Raw genomic sequence first — 22,488 nt, 5'->3', positions numbered from 1 at the left:
ATTATACATAGTGATGATGAGTAAAAAAAGCCAGACATAAAAGAATGTGCACTGGGGCGATGGGCTGGTTCAGCTGAAAAAATCTTGAGGTCGTGAGTTCCAGCCCCATGCTGGGTGTAGAGCTTATTTAAATAAACTTAAAAAAAAAATAGATGTACTACATGATTTCATTTCTCTTAAGTTCAAAGAAGGGCAAAACTAATTTCTGATGGTAAAGGTCAAATGGATGCCTAGGTTGGTCTGTCAGTTACAGCGTCTGACTTTTGCTATCAGCTCAGGTCTTGATTTTACAGAGTTGTTGAGTTCAAGCCATGTGCTGGGCTCCACTCAAGTCAAGATGGTTAGGGGGTAGAGGCTAAGGGAGAAGGGAGGAGAAAGGTAGTCAGTGCCTGGAAAGCCCCAAGAAGAGGGTGCTGCAGAGGAGCTGGCAATGGCTTATTTCTTGGTCTGAATCATTATAAGGAGAAGTTTAATTTGTGACCCATCCATCAAGCTGTACACTTCAAGTTTATGAAATTTTCAGGATGTATACTACCTTAAATTAAAAAGTATTAAAAATTTTAAAGAGAGAAAGACCATCAACCAAATGCAATGTTTGGACCTTGTTTAGCTGCTGATTTGAACAAACTAACTTTGAAAGTATATTTGAAACATTTAGGGAAATACTGGGTATTTTTGGCCTAGGTATTAAAACTGGACTCTTAAAAAATTCAACATTCCTATCTGGGCAGCTCTTCTTCTTAAGGAGGAAAAAGCATAGTAATTCCACTATATGTTTATTTTCAAAACACAACTTACAGAACCAGAGCCATTTCATAGATGAGAAAAACTATCAGTCAACATTTACTGAGCACCTAATACACGCCAGGCAGTGTACCAAGTACTTTATTCCAAAGCCTGTTCCTTCTTTGTCATGTTGCCTCTCCTACCTCTTGCCATGCCATGGTGTAGTTTCAAAACATAAGAACTAATACAAGTGTGTTTATTTTTTTATTTTAATTTTTAATTTTACGGGGGAGGAAGGGCAGTTGGAGAAGGAATTCCATGCCCAGTGCATAGCCCAACGTGGAGCTCTGTCTCACAACCCTGAGATCGTGACCAAGATTGTGACAGCCACTGTGCTCCATGCCCAGTGAGTGCACAGCCCAATGTGGAGTTCTATCTTACAACCCTGAGATCGTGACCAAGCTGAAATTAAGCATCAGATGCTTAACAGACTGAGTCACGCAGGTGCCCTTCAAGTGTCTATCTAAGGGAAAATTGGTTCAATGTTAGACAGTGAGAAGGGAACTTGGTAACTTGAGGAAAATGTGTTATCATCCCATCTTCCATCTCCAGCCAGTCACAAAAGTAATATTGGGGGATGTAAACCAGGAGGAATTCTAGAACTGTAATATTAAACTTAAGAGGGTATCTACCATTTGAAAATCCTGAATGGAGCCCTTTAACTGTGGGGTCAATGTTATAAACATCAGGTATATGGTTTACATGGAAATTCCATTTAAAAAAATTTTTTTAAAAAGATTTTATTTATTAATTTGATGGAGATCACAAGTAGGCAGAGAAGCAGGCAGAGAGAGAGGAGGAAGCAGGCTCCTTGCTGAGCAGAGAGCCCGATGTGGGGTTTGATCCCAGGACCCTGGGATTATGACCTGAGCCAAAGGCAGAGGCTTTAACCCACTGAGCCACCCAGGTGCCCCTACATGGAAATTCCTTAATGAAGCACTGAAAAACAAAGTTTGTTCCATTTGGTAATGCAACATTTGGGGTGGGATGATGCCTTTTTCATCTTTCTGTGTCCTCACACAGGAATGGCAAATAGCTCTCTTCCTTCTGTGACAGGGACAGAGTTTCTGAGATGACCCTGGAAGCAAAGGAGCAGCAGAAGAAAACCAGCTCTTTTGATGCCCCAGGAAATATGGTGGGCGTTTAAAGAACTGACCTCACTCAGTACTCACAAAGCTTTATGAGCAAGGCAGTATTCTCCCGTTTCATATGGGAAAGCAGGTTTAGCCTTTAATAACATCCACAATGTCACCCAGCTGGGCACAGGTGTGTGGCCTAGGCCTGAGACTCAAAAGCACGAGTGCTACACAAGACACTGGGTTGCCTCTAAGGCAACACAGCACAGGGATCTCAGCTGTGACATTTCTACTTGGGAGTAGCATCTCTCTTGTAAAAGAAATAAGCAATGCCTGTCTATCCAGAAACAGGATTACTCTTCGTTTCTAAAATGAGAGGTTAATAGCATTTCTGGGGAGGGGGCTAGGGGAGGTGATGTTACACAATGAATCAGTGACAGAGGACGAGGATAGAAACTGGGCCCAATGAATATTACTTACTGGGTGCTTAGTTTGTGACAGGATGTTGCATATGGTACTGAATTTAGTCTTCATGCCTGCCCTGTAAAGCAGGTGCCTTAATTATCCTCATTTTAGAAAAGACAGGACCAAGCATCATAGGGTGAAATAGCTTCCCCAACGTAATATGTGCCGTTAAGTCAGAGAGCTCAGATTCAATCGCAGGACTATCTGCCCCTGGAACCAGGCTCTTCTTAACTAGTACATGAAGCGGGACTGCCCAGATCACACAAATGGGTTCCATGAAGGACTGGAATGGAAGCATAAAAAGGAAAGGTTTGTGCAAAGAACAGTTACACATACTGCAGAAAACCTATTACATAACAGGCACATTAAAACACCAACGCACCTGTTCTGCCCTTGTGCAAAGACTAGAAGTTGCGCAACAAGGCACTCTAACTCCATAAAAAAATTCATCACTGCTCCTGGTAAGCATGTTTCTTAACACAAAGTAGGTAATCAGAAATGTATCCGGCATGGATTCTGAGAAAAGCAGCCCAAACTCTGACCAGTAAGTGTATAAGGCGGCAAAACTGAACGAAGCACACATGCAACTGGCCAGAAAGACTGCGGTGATTACTCGGGTTCAATGAGACTTCAAGAACGCGATGCTAACTAGCTTGAGTCAAGCAGTATTGACAAGGAAGAGGAAGTCCTAGAAGCTTACTGGAATACAGTGTGTTAATTCACAATCCCATGTGGATTTAAAGTATCTACAGAAGGTCAAAAAAAGAGTTACAAGATTTGACTGTTTAAAAATAAGACTTATGAGAAAATGTTCATAATTACAGGGAGCGGGAGATATGACACTTCTCCTAAGACATAAGCACTCAGGCTAAACCCAGTGACCAAGTGTAGTGTGAATAATCCTGGAAAGTAACACACGGACGCCACTTTCTTGTAAGAGGAGGAGGATTCTCATAGTACATTGCCCACTGGTAGGAAGACCCTAGGACAATCATAACCAACCCCAGGAATCTGTGAATATCTTAAGAACATAAGAAAACAAACTCTAGGACACCAAAAACTATCAAAATTCATTTTTAAGCTATAAGACTAATCTACTCAGGTAGATGTGAAGACTCCTCTACAGAGCCAGAATCTTTCATAAACTTATCATAACTGTGTATTTGAGAGTTCACTTATTTATTGTTGATCTACAAATTTCATGAAAGAGGTATAATAACCTTTTTATCGTGACTATACTCTAACAGCCTAGCACAGCTCCTGGAACATAGTATTGCTCAATAAATACTTCTCAATGAATCTAATTCTAGATCCAAAGAACGTTATTTTATTCTTGCCTGGATCACATGAATCTGGCACAGTATATCATTACATTTAAAAATAAAGATACCCAGGGGCGCCCGGGTGGCTCAGTGGGTTAAAGCCCCTGCCTTCAGCTCGGGTCATGATCCCAGGGTCCTGGGATCGAGCCCCACATCGGGCTCTCTGCTCGGCGGGGAGCCTGCTTCCTCCTCTCTCTGTCTCTGCCTGCCTCTCTGCCTACTTGTCTGTCAAATAAGTAAATAAAATCTTAAAAAAAAAAAAAAATAAAGATACCCAAAATATAAAGGCAAAACTTTCTCCTCTTATCAGATGAACCAGTGTCCCGTTTCCATCATCTTCTTCTAAATGCTTCCTAGTGTCAATCATAAATGATACATGCTAAGTACCTATTACTGCTCATCTATAATTTCTGGCCATGAAGTTGTTGATAATGGTTAATGGCCTTCATTGTATTCTGGGGAAAAATCTTTCTTAGGGATCCTAGTTTTAAAAATGTTTGAGGGGCGCCTGGGTGGCTCAGTGGGTTAAGCCGCTGCCTACGGCTCAGGTCGTGATCTCAGGGTCCTGGGATCGAGCCCCGCATCGGGCTCTCTGCTCAGCAGGGAGCCTGCTTCCTCCTCTCTCTCTGCCTGCCTCTCTGCCTGCTTGTAATCTCTGTCTGTCAAATAAATAAATAAAATCTTTAAAAAAAATAAATAAATAAATAAATAAAAATGTTTGAAATAAAAACACACTGAGGTAAGGCCAAACACCTTCCATAGAGCTATGAGACTCGGCAAATGAATATACTGAGGACTGATTATAAACAAATAAGAATGATTATAAATAAGTTTGCAAATGTTATACTATAGCATCAAATAATGGCATTTTCAGGCACAGTCTGTCAGGTTTTCATTTAGCTACTAATACAGTGGGCAAGTTTCCCACACACTGTGTCATACCTATATGAAAAACTGGGGAGAGAAGTTAAAATGTGAAATAGGTTTTGATAAGCCACTGAAAAAGTTCATGCCATGGCCTAGTGCAATTAGCCACGGTGACGGTCTCAGCTTTGAGTGGGATCCTGATACTCCATTGTGGCTGCAAGTGGAACAGATTGCCTTGGGACAGGGGGACCTTCTGCAATAATGTCTGTACTTTTAGCACACGAACAACATGCAGCTTATTCTCAAGAGCTGAAGTGTACTTAAGAAATAATGATTTCTATCTTTCTATCTTGATCACCTGAGAACATCTTTATTTCCTGGAAATAAGTATTAGTATTGGCTTTTGTGGAAAATCAAGTAACAAAATTAAATGATAGCTTAATTTAAAAAAAAAACCTCTTTCATAGGGCATTTTATTGCTTTTAAGTTTTAAGCATCTTTTGTTGGAATATGGAGCAGTTAAACCTCCAAATTACTGAAATGTACTCAAAGCACTGAAGATTACTATGGTAATTTACACCCACATGAAACTGAGAACATCAAACTGACAGATGTAGATATCTTCCTTTATTTCAACTAGATGAAATGCCGGTTGTCCTAAGACAAAAGCTTAAAGTTCGTATTTCTTAACAAACTAGACAACACTCACCAGTAGTGAGTTTCTTTGTACCTACCTTGTGTTTAGACAGGTGTTATGAATCTTTAATTCTATTTTTTTCTTTACTGTAAAATAGTCTAATACAAGCATTAAAACTCTAGGATAATCACACTTACCTGTATGGCTTGTCAGAGTTATGGATTCGTCTGTGGTTTCTGACTCCAACGTATGTTGTACTTGTATAATCACACACATCACATCTATACTGTTTCTGGACTGAAGACTTAGTCCCTAGACAAGGGATTGGAGAGCTTTAGCGACATGCACTGATTAGATACAAATGACACAGTTTCCACTGTAACTGAATATTTATAACACACAGTATTAATATTTCAGTCAAGGCTTTCTCATTTATTAAAATTAACAAGTGTGAACACGGCTTTCCAGGTTCTCCTGCAACAAGACTATCAGCAGATATAAGCTGAACATCATCTGACCTGTAAACACAGATACATTGGGTTAGTTTATGCATAACCTTGTACAAAATGCTAGAATGTAATAAACTTGATGCCAGCTGCCCTGCTGACTGTGCAGCAGCTGAATTAACCAGAGATACACTGTTGATCTGAAAGGTGGTCTGATACTGGATACACTGTCTTAAGGAAACACTGATTTGCCAACAAGCTGTGATTTCATACTCTAATACAACATTACACAGTATGCTGCAAAGCATATATAACAAACTCTAGATAAAAAGACTAAAGCTTTTTTACCCTGCGGGTTTCCTTTTTTTACAACTGAAAGCCAGCTATCAGTGCAACAACGGAAGGAAAAACCAGCACGAATTCTTCAGTGCTAAATAATATCATATAATCATACCCAGCAAACCGGCAGGTGACAAGGGTAAGTGTTATCACTAACGTGACTGTGCCACTCTCTGAAATCCAGAAGACATGGATCCAGTGGAAAAGAGGCCATGTTACCACCCTCACTCTGCAGCAACAGGGCTGGGTAGTTTTAATCAGGGTAAGCCTGAGACAAAACAAGCTGGATGCCTTGATCATGTAAAACTGTTCCCGAAGATATTCAACACTCTCGTTACTCTTCGGTAAGCACAAAATCTGCAGGCCATTCACAGCCTGACTGCTTTATATTCAGAAACAAAGCAAGCATGGAGAGCTGGAGAATAAGCCAGAACAGGAAGGAAGCTTAGGTAGAACACTAGCACACAGTACAGAATCGTAAAATTGGTGGCACAAAAGAAACCCACGCTGAAATTTCAACAAAGAAAATCCTTAAGTTAAATTTAAGCTTTCTAAAATTGAAATTTTCTTTTGCCTATAACTACTTTTGCCAGGCAGAACAAAATGTCTTAATTTCCTGGTGTAAGTCTACAAAATTAATATACACACTAATCATAATTATAATTTAAGTATTATTCTTAATTGGTAGGTTAAAAACTTGGACTTGATTATAAGTGGCACTGTTCCAAATTCAGTTTTTTAAAAAAACCCTGAAAAAATGAAGTGTGAAATATTGGATAATGGTTTTGTGTGAGAAATATTACAGATCAATGACAACTAATAAAAATGACAGATGGAAAAACTTAATATAGCACAGAATGAGAGCCCGTGCTACTTCAAGCAACTGTTTCCAGTAGAAAGAGTATTAGATTTAAAAGTTCAAAACTCTGGGCTTTGTCCTTGCTCTTCCACCTAGTACCAGGGTGATCATGGGCAAAAGCATTTTATCTGGTGAGGACTCAGTTTTCTCATCTACAAAATGGAAATTCTAGGACCTTCCAGCATGGTTTACTCAGAAAGCAGAGAACCCTCTATTCTTCCTTCACTGCAGTCTGTGTGTCACCTGCATGTTTGTGTCGGATCTCTTGACCTGTCCCTAGCTATAGACTCCCCTGAGGGCAGAGACCCATGTGTTCTGTTTATGCCGAATTTCCAGAGCTTCACGAATTTTATGTTTGCAATAAGGAACAATTTAATTAAATTTCACGAAGGAGCACCCTATGAAAGTGCTTTGCCCATGGCTCTAGGAGAGCACCTGTGACGTTAGCTGACACCCCTGTCGGTACAGTTCTGTCTTCCTCCCCGACTGCAGTCCGTACAGGCACTGGATGCCTTCACTGGACTGCTGGCAGCAAGCTCAGGATGGGCCCTCCACGCCTTTTGGCAGAAAGAATGTCTGAAACTCCATTATACTGGGTCTCAGAGTCAAAAACATGTCCTATGTTATCTGTGCCATCAGAGTGGGGAGAGGCGGAGGCTGGGGACCACAGAAGCATACATCCCCCAACTTGTTCATTAATTTTATTAAATGGCTAAAGAAGTTCTAGCAAGACATGAATTTCTTTGAACTTCTTTGTGAGCAAAACACTTTGTTTCTTGGCCTGACAACCAGATTTCCGAGGATCTAATACTGAATTAATAAAGTGTCAACATTTAAGTATGCAGGAGGTTATCAGTCATCTGAAGCGTTTTACTATTATCACAGAGAAGAAAAATGGAATGAAGTGAGAGTAAAACAGACATGGCAAGCAGCTTAAATCCATACATTTAACCCCAAGAAACAGCAGAATGCACTAAGAAAAGATGCTGTAAAATGGGGATATGGTGGACAGATGCTATTGCTGTAAAGCTCAAACTGGTTACTTTAATTTTGAGCTGACATTTTAATCTTTTTTATTAAAATTGTGAGTTCTAATTTGTTAACCCATTTGGACAGTTTTATAAACTACTGCTTTGGAAGATGGTGCTAGAAGAGCCATTCCACCATTAGTATTAACCGCAGGTGGTGCCACTGAGTAGTATTTACTTTATTCCTTCATTAGGGATTTATGGTCCAACGACATCAAATGTTTTAATGTCTCCTTTAAAGGGGGATATGGAAACATAATGAATTAAAATAAAAGGAGGCATTTAGGGCTATTTTGTAAAAAGGAAACAAAACTGTTTTAGCTCAGCCATCTATTGCAGAAAACAGATGCTATGTCATAAACTCCTTTTGTTTTGGATAGTTTTACAGGGTTGACATCTGTTTGACAAGGGAATTTTGGTGCTACAGTGGTGTCAAAATCAGTTCTTTCAGAAACATTCTTGAATCAGTTATGCTTTCTGGGGTATAATTTAATGAAACATTACGGTAAAACATTTTACTCTGCAGTTGTTTCTAACTTTAATTCTTGGGAAATCTAAAAAGGAAAGTCACCCCAATATGTTTTATTTCCCATAAAAACTATGTACCGCACTTGAGACACTTAAAGTATATCAATTTAAGAGAGCTGATGCACGGAAGCACGGTTTATTACGCTTTATCCCTAATTCTCCGGATGTGGCATCCGCCTTTTCATGTAACTCTAATTAAATCTTTTGATTCTAATATTCCTATTAGCAGAAACTCGGCCAACTAGTACCTAACTAGTGCATAAAAAGATCTTGTGTGTGTGTTTTTTTTTGAATAATGCAGATGAAATCTGGCAGCCATACTTGGATAAGAATAAGATCTCAGCAGGAAGCCTTACTTAAAGTTTGAGGTGAGAGCCTGCCGTCTGCAAAAGCTTCCCCAGCTTGCTGGTATGTCACCCAAGGGTTTATGCTGGACTTGGCTCTGACAGGACAGCATAAATTTCAACCTATTATTTACCTACAGTGTTGAAGCCGAGAACTTACTAATACAGTGTTCATTCAATACCTCAGAACACAGGTTAAGATTCACTCCGCAGTATGAAAAGAGAGAATATAGGCAGCTTTAGTCCTGAAATTAACCCACATGACAACTAAGCTTTTTAAGAAAACTTTCTATGCTTCTCATGCAGCCTGGACCCAAAAAAAAAAAAAAAAAAAAAAAAAAAAAAAAAAAAAGGATGCACGGATACCTTCCTGAATACATTTTCCATCAGCTGTATCACCGGCAATCCTCGACTCATTAGAAGTTGCTACTGACAAGGTATCTGGAAGACTGTGTTGCTCTCTCTCATGGTTCCTCAGCTGACTCTAAAAAAATTGAGAAATATTCACATGTAACCTTCAATAAATACACCTGCATTGTTACTCAGAGACTGGAGAAGCAGTTAGTGGCTTTCATGGCCTCGTACCTAAAACACATTATCAGTATTTTAAAATCAAATGTGCTAAAAGATTACCTGACTTATTTGACAGTTCATGGGAAGAAATACGCTAGGGAAATCACAGTCTCATCAAAAAGGCAGCTCTCTGTACCTTTTCTGAGAGGAATCCCCTGCTACCCCCTGCTTACGCATGGCACGTGCATACTTACTTACACACTGGCCTGCCGGCGGAGGAAAGAGCAGAGCACTCAAAATAACCCAATGCTTCATAAAAATAAATCCAAACAGCAATTGTTTTGCTGGATTCCTGGTAATTTTTGTCTTTCAATATCAACTAAATGTGCCAGAGAGACCTAAATGGAACCATTCCTCCACGGGATCTTCATCCTCCACCTCCACCAATCAAGAATGCAGGAGCCAAAGGAACTTCGGGAACCTGCTTTTGCTGCCCATTTGGATGCACTGCTTGTCTGGTAGCCTGAGACCACTTCGGATTTTCATGAGAGCAACCCAAGTAGGCAGTGAAATCTCAGACCCAAAGACTTTTTTATTCCTGAGCTAGACCCCCAACTCTGGGGAAACTGAGAGAAAAAGCCTACATCCCAGCTACCCTTTAAGCACACTTTCCCCCTATCGTAACAGTCAACTGACACACGAGAGAAGGAAAGTTTGAAACTAATGAGTCAATCCGGTTTCCTTTACAGAAACAGTATCTCATGCTGGTTGTTGGTTTTAAGGTAGCATGTAAGACGAAAATCAGTCAAAATAGTCCTTGAAAGTCCCTTAAACTGCCCATAAAACAACACATGTGGCTCTGTTTCCACTTTACTATCTTTCATTAAGTCCAAAACAGCTTATTTTCCCTCCTGCAGTGACACAGATCACTACTGGCTGGTTGTGTAGCTCAAGTGAACGACCTACATTTTGGGGCCACGGAAGATGAAAAATAGCTATTTTTTTGCGCTGATGATGTAGGATTACATTTGTGTAAATCAAATATGTGTACGTCCCTCCGCCGTACATTCCCTTGTAATTACCCTGCAATTTAAAATCAACACATTTAAAAAAAGATATCCACGCCAAAACTAAAGCAGTAAACACAGAAACTGTTAAGGAGGCGGTCGGCAGGGAAAACAATCCTACACCAGAAATTCCGATGACCTAGATTTCAGTCCCAATTTTAATACTAATTCAGTCGGGATCCTCTGGGCAAATTATCCAACTTCCCTGGGTCTCAGTTTCCTCATCTATAAAATGAGGTGGTCGGGTTCTCTCTACCAAGCTCCCTCCTGACTCTAAAAATTCGAAGGTTCTCTGAATGACTTCCTGAACCAATACTTACCTTATAATGAAAAGACTCTTCGCACTGCTTGCACTGGTATATTCTTGTTTTACAGTGGTTGATCATGTGGTTCTCCAGATCTTTGCTGTTGTCAGCTATGTGCTCACAGATAGGACACTGATACGGCTGTCTCTGCCGATGGACTCGCAAGTGCTGCTTGATGTAGCCCTTGTTCCCGCTTGCGTAGTGACACAGGCGGCACCGGTAGGGCCGATCAGCATCGGGGATGTACTCCACCACGCTGCTTCCCGACAGGCTCGCCTCGCTGTTCGGCTGGCACTGGGCGTTGTCCTGCAACTCTTTCAAAATGTCGTCATCTGAAGCATTTTGGTCTGTCCTTTCCCTCAGCTTCTCAATGACAGTCAGTAAGGACATGCTGATGCCTGTCTTAACTTGCCCGTCGGACAGTTCCTGCCTACCCTCCGGGAGTGCTACCAACGTCGAGTTGCTTTGGTTAAAAGTAGTTAATCCATCTGCGGAGTTTTTGAGTGGTGACATCATTTTAGAATATGCCGCCAATGTGCTATCTACTTGCCTTTGTCCGGTGTCTGGATCTAGAAGGTTTATGTTCCCGTAGTGCCCGAGGTTGGCTCTCGTCAGTTCTGCAGCTCGTATGGGCATCGTGACAAGGGCTTCTGCGGCTAACGAGTGTAGTCTGAGAGACTCAGAATTTGTTCTCCTTCGGCCTGGTGGGGCGTTCTCATCAGCAGCCAGTCCTTTGTTTATTAACTCACTGTCTTTCTTCTCTGGACTGCTCCAGCCTATGATCAGCCCCCCAATATCAACAGTACATTTATCAGCTCGATAAACTTCATCTCTTCCTTCACACCCAATCTGGGATTCTGTTGGGCTCAGGTTTTTGCCCTCTTCCATTTCAGCATTCATGAGGAAATGCTTCTGCGGAAGAGTTTCTTCCGCACTCGGGAGACGCTCCACTATCACATTAACGTGGCCTTTTTTGTTTGGGCTGCTACTAATGATCTTCTGTGCAGATGAAAGCAGACTGTCGGCAATTAGATTCTCCTCCACATCCGAAATCACCTCCAGCATTTCTTCCTCGTTAGGGTCAAGAGTAACTGACTGGCCTAGATGAACTCCCCCTTCCGCACTCTGTTTCAAAGGAGATGAAGAGGATAATGTTTCTGAGCTGCAAATCTGTACTTGTACTGAAGGCCCGTTGTGGATACTCAGTTCATTGTCTCCAATAGCAATGACTACTGCGTCCAGCCCACCAGGCTCAGCAGCCACTGAAGAGTCCAGCAAGCCTAGGGGCTCGTTTTCATTTTCGAAGATTGGATAGGAGCAATCGACCTCCCCGGCATGCTTCCAAGCATGTGTTTTCAACATTCTCTGCTGGCCACAGGTGTAACTGCAGAACAAGCAGCGGTACATGCCGTACTGTTCATATGCGTACCACTTCCTCTTACCCATCTCTGTCACGGGTGCATTTTGGGCAGGGTGAGCTTGCGGACTGTCCACACTCATGGCGGTATCAGAAGTGGTTTCATTCTTTCTTTCCACGGGTCTCTGAGACAAAGAGTTGGAGGGGCTTATACACTGCGGGGCTTTGGGTTGAGTGCGACTGTTGGCATCATTTTCATGGTCATTTACCACGTGAGCTTCAAGTTCCTCTTGGCTTTTAGACGTGATGTGGCACTCCGAGCACATCAGAATCACTTCATTCTGGTGACCATGCTGCTTGATATGATCTTTTAACACAGAAAACGATGACGACAGAAACTTGCAAAGGCTACACTGGTAAGACATAGCCTTCCCATCGTTCTGGGCAAGAGAGCCAGGGGTGAGGTGTATCTGTGACATCTCCGTCTTCCTAATCTCGCCAGCAGGTGACGGGGTTACTTTAGCTGGAATCTCGCAAAGTTCTTGGGCTTCAAGGGAGTGTGCTGCAGTACTGGAACGTGCGCGTTTCTTCCCAATTAAGAGACATTTTTGTGACTTTTCGTGTTCTACGATCTTGCTTAACTTCTGGATAACATGGATTAATGGATCTGTTTTAACTTTTCTTTGTTCATCAATTTCCAATGATGAACTGATGACAGTTTCAGCAGTCAATAGAGCCTCTTGTTCTCCAATATCTGGCACCAACATGGCAACACTGCTGCTTTCTTCCATATCTAGAAAGAACATACAACAGAAAGAAATAACCAGATTATAGGTATCCCAGGTATGTAATTACAGGAAATTGAAACTAATCTTAGAGTTTAAGCTAATCTCTGTATTCTCTAACCTGGGAGCTCCGTATCAGTATACCTGGGTATGCCCAACAGAGACTGAAACTGTTTACAACTTCTCTTTGGAGTGCCGTTCCCTATCAAGACTGATGATGATCTTTCCATCAATTTCTTTCTTTGGAAATGACTTTAACAATTTGAAACTCCTTTTTCTTCACTTTCTTTCCCCTAGACATCTAGCTGGGTCCAATCAGTACCCCTCTCTTTTGCCCAATGCCAAAAAACAGGACTCCTATTCTTTGACTGAAAGAACACAGGCATTCCCAGGGCGTGTGGAACCACCTCAAGTTACTACAAAATACTATTCTGTAAGGCCAATACGTGATCGACACAATTCTTGGGAGGCAACTTCTTATACCAAATATAATTATAATTTTATTATTAAAACCATACAGTTTTTCCTCCCCAGATCTTTGGAATTATGAAAATACAGCCGTGAACCTCTTGTAAAGGGCAGAGTAAATTTTGAGAAGTACTATGCAAACGAAACTACATAAAAGCAATGATCTAGTTCCTTCTTTTACTTCCTTCCATTTATCTTCCTGAAGATAAACCACAAACCATGCTGTGGTTTTTTCCTAGAGGCCGTATTAGTGGTCAACTACTACTCATACGCATGTATGTTCTTCATTCTTTTTTTTTTTTCCTTGAAAGGGAAAGGGGCATCAGAGAAGGAAAACAACTGGTGTTTCAGGTCTACATATACAAAGTCCTTAAAAGGGGTTCTCTGTAAGTTCTAGCAATGCACTACAGCCAAGGAAGTTACAAAACAAAAAATACTCACAGTATCTTTCCGCCTAGATCTTGAATCCTCTATTTCCTGGCAGTACTTTCATTTCAAACATTTCCTTTGGCTCAAAGTGAGATTAATTTGTTGACTTGGATCACATTTTTCAGTTTAGGCTTTTTTCCAGCAACAAGTTTTGTTTTTCCACATTTTAGGTGCATTCTGGAGTCTTACTCACAACATTCAATAAATGCCAGCAAAATTTTTAGTGGCACCAGCTATAGACCAAAGACCATACTATTCTTAAACTCCAGTTACAGGCTCTGAATTCTTATTTTAGGAGGTGAATAATGGCTTCTCTCCCCCCAGGTGGCTGAATCAACACGGAAGGGCCCTTCAGCCCTGCCAAGATCAGACCTAACTCCTGCTAGACCCTACCAGTGCTCTGACCAGCTGCGGTGCCAGTCCTCCCATATCTACTCTTGGCAACAGTGATGGCTTTTCCTCTCTGATTTTTCTGCTCTTTCTGGCACACAAACTTTCTATATCTAGGTCCACATCAGGCAAAAATGCAAACATTTTACTCTCGGTTTCTTTAGTACTACTTCTTTCCTCCTTCCCTGATAGTCTGTCCAATGTGATCAACTTTCTTTTCTTCTCCATGTCCAACTGCACTTATGGCAAGGAACGCATTCCGTAGCCATTACAACAGTGACTGCTACCCCAGCTCAGACCGCTGGCCCTTTAGCTACTCTCTCCCTTAAACAACCTGAGGGCATTACCTCTCAAAAGACTATGGAGTCCCTTTCCATCTTTCTCAAGTAGGAAGAGTAGTATTTTTAAATCCCTATACTCAATCTTAAGTCACTAATGAAGGGATCAGTATGGGAAAAATTTGTTTCTCTGGGAAAATCCTTTATGACTTCGTAAGTCACCTTACTGTCTGAGAATTTCACATTTTTAGGCCAAAGGGCACTGTGGCTCTTTCTGTGACTACTAATTTCCTTTTAAGGTCACTCAAGGCTTTTTTTCTTTCGGTTCAATTATTAAATGCAAATTAGTTAAGTAATTGTTAGTAACAGGAATCCTTGGACATTTAGTTTCTTGCACAAGATCTGGTGGTCCACTGTAGACCTAAGGTGTCCTTCTCAATGAATGTGACATCCATGTAGGCTGACTGATAGTCTGCAAGTTGACAAGTGACTACTGGCTCAACAGACTTTGCATACCCACAGGGTTACAAAGGTGATTCATGTTATCCCTCTTCTACTTAATGACAGAATAGGAAAGAAAGCAGTGCAAATTGCTCCCTGTGGATATTTCAGTGTGTAACCTTAAAAAGAAAGTAAAATGAAGAGGAGGAGGAGTTCATTTTATCTGAAGAAAAAGACTAATACAAAAGAAACTGACAAAACATTCTGATTTTAAAAGCGGTGTCTGCTCAGGCATTAAGAGCTAATGGAAATTTGCAGCAGATGCTCCAATTTTCCCTGAACATTTATGTAAGTACCCCATTTTAGAGACTGCATACATTTGGGGATAAGTACAGAAATGGCAGCCATAAAACAGATATGACAACATAAAATACATCACGAAACACCTGAAAAACCAGTTTGAGTCTGCACGGCAGAATCGATGTACAAGTCTCGTCTCATTAACCAAAAGTCTCTGTTAGAAAAGGTTAGATAAACAGTTCATAATAAAGTATACACAAGAAGGGAGTTAAGCTGACCTTAAGGCCAATCCTTTAAATTTTCACAAAAATTTCACTTTGGGCCACCAATGTGCACATATATATGGGATTCCACGTCAAGTGAAGTAAAATTTGGGGGAAAAAAAAAAGAGATGAAAATAAGGAGTACAAATACAATCCCAGTGGCTCAATGATGATGACAACATGGATTATGAACACGTGCCTACTATCCATTACCTTCAACAGATCAATGTAAATGAAACTTAAAAAAATGACTATGGTCAAAGGGGTGGGTGGTGGGGGGATAAAGTAGGAATGGCAAATTTTGTAACTGAAGTTGAGTGATGAGTACCTAGGAATTCCTCATACTGTTCTTTCTACTGCATACATGTTTAAAACTTTTCATAATAAAAAGTTGTAGTAAAAACTGTTACATGCAAGGCATTAAACAAAACATGATTATGGAAAAAAAAAATCACAGTACTCATGGTTTAAAACTGAGTTGACTGGATAGGACAAACATATTTAGAAGTTAAAAGAGAATTAACAGCTTTTAAATAATGAAACAGTACACATGATAAAATAGTCAGAAGGCAACAGCTAATGACCAATCCCTAATAAAAACTGAAGAGGCAGTTTTGGTCTAGGAAGGTAAGGAAAAGCTTTACGAAGAGGTGGGAGGTACACTGTATTCCAAAAGACGGCTGTGCCAGATGTCAACCATCTGCCCCTCTGGGCTCCGTGTCTCCTTTTCTCCACTCTGTTCTCTGCCTCAGGAGGTATTACATCATTAGACTCCCATGCCCTCTGGTTTCTGGTTGCCCGTGGGGAGCCACAACAGGAGATCAGAGGGAGGTAGCAGAGTGAGATCAGGATATTCATGTCCTTGGTTCCCTCCCTCTAGGTCACCTTGGATTGGCCATGTTCAATGGAAGGCCATTCTCTCCAGGCAGGGGCTCTGCAAGACTTTTCTGCTTCTGGTAACTCTTCCTTCTCCTGATACTACTAGCATCAGGTAACTGCATTATCCCTATAGTTTGCCTACATCTTTATGAAGTCCTACATCTTTATTAAGAGTATCTTTGTAAATATATCCTCCTTGAATTATCCTAATTAGAGTGCTTCAGTTGCTCTTTTGGAATTCTGTTAACACAAGGGTAAGACTGACAAGGAAAACAGCCATAACATCATTATATTTTCATAAACAAGAATAAACCTGCTATCTGGTTAGTGAAAAGACCAATATGGCTGAATAGGAAGGTTTACAGAAAGAGGAAAGACTAGAGGCATCAGCAAAGTCGGAGCTCCTTGTTTGGAATCTTTAGACATAACATTAGACAAAATATACCAAATTGTTACAAATAAATAAATATAAATTGCATCCCAAGCCAGAAAAGTTCTACAATCCTTCCACTCAGTCTCAAATCTTTCCTAGACGACAGGACAGCTTTCTCCAGCTACCTGAAAGTAGAAACTTCCTACGAGATCTTTGAAAAGCCAAAATGATGTCAAGTGAAGAAGGAATGACCCTGAAATTATATGGAAGAAGTTTTGCGTGTTCCCCAAACCAAAAAATAACCTCTTAGGCTTTTCTGATACCTCAGGACACACCTTGCTAACGAATGCACAAAACAGATCAAGATAAAGCACAGATGCTCACAGACACAGTTCAAAGCTCTGGCGCCTTGATGCTGAGATGCTGAGTGCAGTTCCCGGGCAGGGAAGGAGCTTGGTGGGGCCACTCTTGCTGCTGGGGTACGTGCTGCCTCTATTAATGGCTCACTGCAAAACAAAGATTAAAAACTACTTTTGGTTTTCATCTTTTTTTTTTTTTTTTGTAGACGTGAAATCTTCAGAATTCTTTCAGTTAGAGAAAATAGGTATTTTTGTAGGTCCTTCATAAAAGCGAAGTGGCAGAAAGCAAACTGAAAAATGGGGGAGTCCTGTATTCCATAGCCTAAGCTTGTAATTAATGTCTTTCCCAAGAAAAGAACCAAATTATTTCTGTTGTCTTTCTTTCCTTATAATTTACTACTTGGTTTCTTTGTACATCTAATTAGTTCCTTTCAGTTATAACATATGGTTATTATAAGTAAAATCAAGTTGAACAATTCTTGTGGGCCTGAGGGGAACTGGAGAAAGGCTGTAATTTTCTGTGTGCGTGCAAAGGCAGTTTGCTATTTTATAAAGAACTTTTTCTTTCAGACTAACAATTTTCTTCTTTCCCAACTAGACAAAGATTGTGTGAAGTAATGACCAATTTCCCATTCTTCTAGATTATCATAATCCTAAAATACAAAACATTTTGCTCCAGTCAAAAGGCAGAAGTTCCTCTTCTAGAGTACCCTCAATCAGTTGTGTGACCTTAGGCAAGTCACTGTTTCTGTGGGTTTTATTCAGATTCCTCAGATGTAAAACAAGAGACTGGTACTGGATGAACTTTCATGTCCCTAAATTATGAACTGTCTATAAAAAATTACCTTGAGATTGCTTACACATTATTTATAGATTTATCTTACTGTCAGCTATAATTTATTTGAATTAAAATCTCCTTAGCTTAATGTGATTAATTGCCACTAAGAAAAAAACAGTATCAGTATCACAAGTACACGAATTTCATAATCTAAAATTTCTTAGTTGGCATCTAGCCTGAGAGAATATTCTAATTTGGCAGCCACGGCGAAGACATAAGGTCTAACTAACATTAACCAATATTAAGATTTAACATTTATTGAGCACCTATAATGTGCCAAGCACAGTGCTGGAGACTACAAAAATAAGTAAGAAATCCTTGTCCTTGAAGTGCTCACCATCCAGGGGGCAGTGCCTATGCAGACTTGTGTATTCGTGTTATTTCTGATAATAGCAGCCTCTTTTTTGCACTTAAGGAATCTGAGGCTCACAGATGTAAAGTAATAACTGGCTTAAGAATTGGAATCCAGACCTATCTGATTCTAAATCTCCTTTCTTAATACACCAATTTCCCTCTTACATCTCAGTGAGAACATATATGTATAACAATCAATACTGAAAAGAGTAACAGCCCCTTAGAGCAAGGCTATGTCAAACATGTTAGCCTGTTTGATCTTAGTAACAGTCTGGATCAGGCCAGGTGGGTGTTACACAACTTTACAAATAAGAAAACACTCAGTGTGGTTTAAGTCACTTACCCAAGGTTACATGGCTGTCAAGTGGCAGAGCCAATGTCTTTCAAATCAATTCCTGAAATTAACACAGTCCCTTGGATCAATCTTCAGAATTCAGCTGTGGCCAAGAATGAAAGTATATAGTATCAAACATTTCTCTTTCTTGGTGAAACAAAGTAATGATTTCTTTTGGCAGTGAAAAATTTCCCAATATTCTATGTGAAAAAGAAATTCAGAGGAATGTTCATACAACCCAATCATGTGATGCAAATTTGCATAATTTCCCTAACAAGTAGACTATGATTTTGCACAAGTTTGGAAAAAAAAAACAAAAACAAACTGCTCTGGAAACTTCTCCCAATAATTGTGTATTTTGTTTTAGCTCAGAATTTAACTAGTTGACTCAAAATACTATTGGTTTTACTGATACCTTTCTAATGAATAAGGATCTATAAATTGTATACTGCTATTTTAATCTTAACCAAAAATACAACCTAAAGGATGATTCTGCAAACTTGAAACAGTTCTGCAAGCACCTTGGGCATGAAAAGAGAGGACAGACTGACCTATATATATCTTCTAATGCAGTTTCCTGCCCTGGTCCTTGCTACTGTTTCTTATACCAACTAGACTTAATCTCAAAAATCGAATAATGCCTGTCCGTTTCTCCTAGAATGCAGCTATCTTATCGATTATGGTTAAGTAAATAGTTCGTTGCCAGGGCAGAAAGCACGCCTTTGGTCCTCCCCTGAAGTTAATTTTAAACGAGTTAGTGAGGTAAAGGAATGAAGGCCCAGGCTTTCTCTTTTAATCAATAACACAACCCATACACTGAGTCAAAGCAGAGTACTGAAGAAAGTACAAGCTCAAGGAGGTGATAAATCCAGTAATTGCCTGATAAAAAAGAGATGCAGACTGATAGTAAATTACACCCCACCGCAGTAACTAAAAAGATTGCCTACGGGTTGGGATGATGGCCTCCGCCTAATTAATCATCCAGGCCTTCCACACAAACCATTCAACTCCGGATGCCCGCAGGTCTTAAAAGGTGGGAGCTTTTTTTCACTGATCTCAGTGATCTCTGGGGACACCAGTTCACCGAAAAGGTTCGTAATAGGGGCAGAAGGCTAGGATTTTCTGGAGTAGCTTTTTCTATACCAAGAATTGGCTACAGGGCTGGGGCGATGGAGCCTGAGAAAAGTAATCAGGAGATGCGGTGAAGACACCGTCGTGAGCTTTATCGCGGCTGGCCTAAGCGGTTTCACATCTGCTGGGGGGAAGGAAGCAAGGAACGCCTTGCAGGCCCGCCTGCAGACCAGGCTGGTGACAGTATGCGGAGAGCGGCAGTTCCCCCCCCCCACCCCCCACGGCAGGGCAAGCCCGGGGTCTCCGCTGGCCTTGCTGTGGGCGGCGCAGAGCACTGGAAGAGGACGCGGAACTTAGGGCATGAGGCGAGCACCGGGCAGTGTCGCCCCGCTGAAGAGGAAGCGGGCGCCGGTAGAGGCCTGAGGGGAGGACGCACATGGCCGGCGGCGGCGCTACCTGCGGGCGGAGGGGCGGCCCCGGGGCGCGGTACCTGCAGTCGGGCGGCGGCTGCTGCTTCCGCGAGCCTCCTTTGGCCGGCCAGGAGCCCGGCCGTGCCCTCGCCCTCGTCCTCGCCCACCTCTCTCCCAGCTCTTTTCCCTCTTTTCCCCCGCTTTTCCCCTCCTCATCCAGAGCTCCAAAATGGCGACGCTGGGGACGGATCACGTGAGCATCGGGCAGGTCAGGTGACCCGAGTGGCGGGCCGCGGGGCGGGGCGATGCGCAGGCCCCGCCCACGGGCATCCTGGGGCGTTCCGGCTGGGCCGGCGCGGAGAAGGTACTTTGGCGGCTCGGGGTAGTCCCGGTCCTGGGTGGGTTTGGGTCTGGGGCGTCAGCCTCCAAAGGCGTCTACGTTGTCCTCTCAGTGGTTGCCTGGGCCCAGAAGTCGGTGTGTCTTGCCACGTCGCCCCAGTCTGCTGCTAGCTTCATCACTCCATCTCCTCCCTAGTTGGCTTTTCACCATGATCACAGGCACTCTTTTCAGCCCTGTGCATATGAATTTGTTCCTGCGCTTGTGGGGCTATGCTTTTTGTGGCGTTCTTGGTTAAAATGGAGAGGTCCTAGCTGGGTTTGTGGCTGGACTTCAGGTGTGACTGGTGAGGGGCAGGGCTAGCCCTGGGTAATCTATTTGCTTGAGAGAAGATTTCCAGGGAAAGAATTCATCCTAGGGGTTATGGCCTGACTTGGTAGCTCGAGGGAGTAACACGACCTCAGTCCTTCTGCGGGCATCATGGTGTTTGTCATTTGGCTCTGTTTTTATTCGTGACATACACACCGGGGTTATAAGCAGCCTTGTTTTGGTTCACCTGCGAAAAAAGTAAAATACAAAGGAACTGAAGCATTTCATCCAACTTCACAGAGAATGCGGGACTATTTTGGTACATTAGGAACTACACAGCAGGGTGTTTTGGTCTGGACTCAGTAGGTGGGCCAGGAGCAGTAGGAAGGGAGCAAACCTAAGATTCCCGTCACAGTAATGGATTGGACTTGTTCATTGAGATAGCCCTTGGGGACTTCCAGATGTATTAGAAGTCTTTGCAGTTGGCTGGGGTCTCAATTATCAAGTAGGAGAAATACCTAGCAAAACTTGGGCTTGTTCAGACAGGTCAGTAATTCTCCTCACTGTATCTCAGGATACAAATTTGCCTGAAGTGGCAGGGTTGGGAAACCAGGAACGTTAGAGTTCTGCTAATCTACAAGACTCCTTTGCCAGTTGGACCAAATAGCTAAGAAGAAGGAAAAATAAAGTGTTGGGCAGTTTTTTTTCGATAAAAGAGATTAAGCAGGAGATGACCGTGGAAGGGGAGAAGGAAAAAAATAAGGAAAACAAGAAATATATGAAAAGGATAAAGGGAGAACAATTAATGTGCAAATTTCTTTCTTTTTCTTGATCTATATGAATAATCCTAGTTTATAACTATCTGAAGAGAAAATTTTCTTTAGTAATAACTGTAACATCCGCGAATCCAAAAGTGGACAGAAGTCAGAGAATTATTTGATCAGGGAAGAGGGCAAAAGCAAAGTGGGGAAATTGTGATCTAGGGAAAATAAGGGACTTCTCAACAAGAGAAGATAAGTGTATCTGTCTGATGTTTCTGTGGTAATCTTTTCTGGAATACACCAGTTATTTTTCAATGTCCCTCTTATAGGACAAGGTTAGATAGAACTTTGTGGCCCTTTTCCTGGCTCAGAGGTATGGCCCGTGACAGGTGCTGGCTCATGAATTGTGTGTGGTGGGAGTGTCACCTCTATCCTGGGAGCATTTAGTTGCCAGTGCAGTTGCTTCCAGGGTACCTTTTTCCCCGCTGACTTGATGACTGGCAATGTTCAAAATGGTGGCCACCTTGTCAGCCTCCATCTTAGCATAGCAACAGTGAGTCGAGCCTCCAGCTGTCCCATGGTGGATATGTAGGGTGAGGAAGTCACCAACCCATGGGGCTGTTTGTTACTGCAGCATGGCATGGCTCCTGCTGACTGACATCTTCCTCCTCACACTGATGTAATGGGAAGAGGCAGAACCAATAGAAAGAAACCAGTCAGATAGCAATGTTAATGAATTAGAACCTTCATTCCTGAAGACAGAGAAGGTGTAAGACACAGAACTGATAGGAAAACATTAGCAACTTCAAAAAGCCACTGGAGCAAAACCTCAGTATTTTTTTTTTCCTGTACGAGAGCTCTCCAGAGAATTACAGTAAACATTTTTAAGTCAGAAGTGCAAAGACACTCAGATGTAGTAAATGTCTTTGAACCACTGAACTTGTGGTCATCTCACCAAACTGCTGAGCACCTTCCACTTGCCACAGAATGTTATTTGTCATGATTTAATTAACCGATCATAGATTTAGATTTAGTGTTACAGATAGGAAACTTGCTTACTCAGTTCTCTGGCACCTACTCTGGAATCTGATTCTGTCTCCAGATGAGAGATGGCCAGGATAACTGGATCCCTATCTCCACGTATCTCATCATTCCACTTTGTGATCATTA

The 22,488-nt window shown here is 41.7% G+C and overlaps 1 protein-coding gene across 5 annotated transcripts in view; it reads right to left on the bottom strand.

Moving 5' to 3' along the window:
* Nucleotides 1–20,052, bottom strand: part of LOC111161506 (zinc finger protein 507) — a 39,576-nt gene extending 19,524 nt beyond the window's left edge. Inside the window, exons 1-6 of one of the 5 annotated variants that reach the window (XM_022525208.1) lie at nucleotides 19,992–20,052; nucleotides 18,440–18,533; nucleotides 16,881–17,051; nucleotides 10,598–12,732; nucleotides 9,064–9,181; nucleotides 5,351–5,465 (exon numbers count right to left, since the gene is read on the bottom strand). In XM_022525208.1, coding sequence (XP_022380916.1) covers nucleotides 5,351–5,465; nucleotides 9,064–9,181; nucleotides 10,598–12,730 — 2,366 coding nt within the window. In that variant the 5' untranslated portion in view covers nucleotides 12,731–12,732; nucleotides 16,881–17,051; nucleotides 18,440–18,533; nucleotides 19,992–20,052. Of the gene's footprint in view, nucleotides 1–2,262; nucleotides 2,611–5,350; nucleotides 5,466–9,063; nucleotides 9,182–10,597; nucleotides 12,889–16,880; nucleotides 17,052–18,439; nucleotides 18,534–19,991 lie in introns of those variants that run through there. The other 4 variants (XM_022525209.1, XM_022525211.1, XM_022525212.1 and 1 more) reach the window with 4 other exon arrangements.
* Nucleotides 20,053–22,488: the final 2,436 nt, after the last annotated feature.

The sequence above is a fragment of the Enhydra lutris genome, unplaced genomic scaffold, assembly GCF_002288905.1.
Source record: "Enhydra lutris kenyoni isolate GAN:26980312 unplaced genomic scaffold, ASM228890v2 scaffoldscaffold85, whole genome shotgun sequence".
Classification (NCBI taxonomy): Eukaryota; Metazoa; Chordata; class Mammalia; order Carnivora; family Mustelidae; genus Enhydra; species Enhydra lutris.
This window is presented reverse-complemented; position numbering and strand designations above follow the sequence as displayed.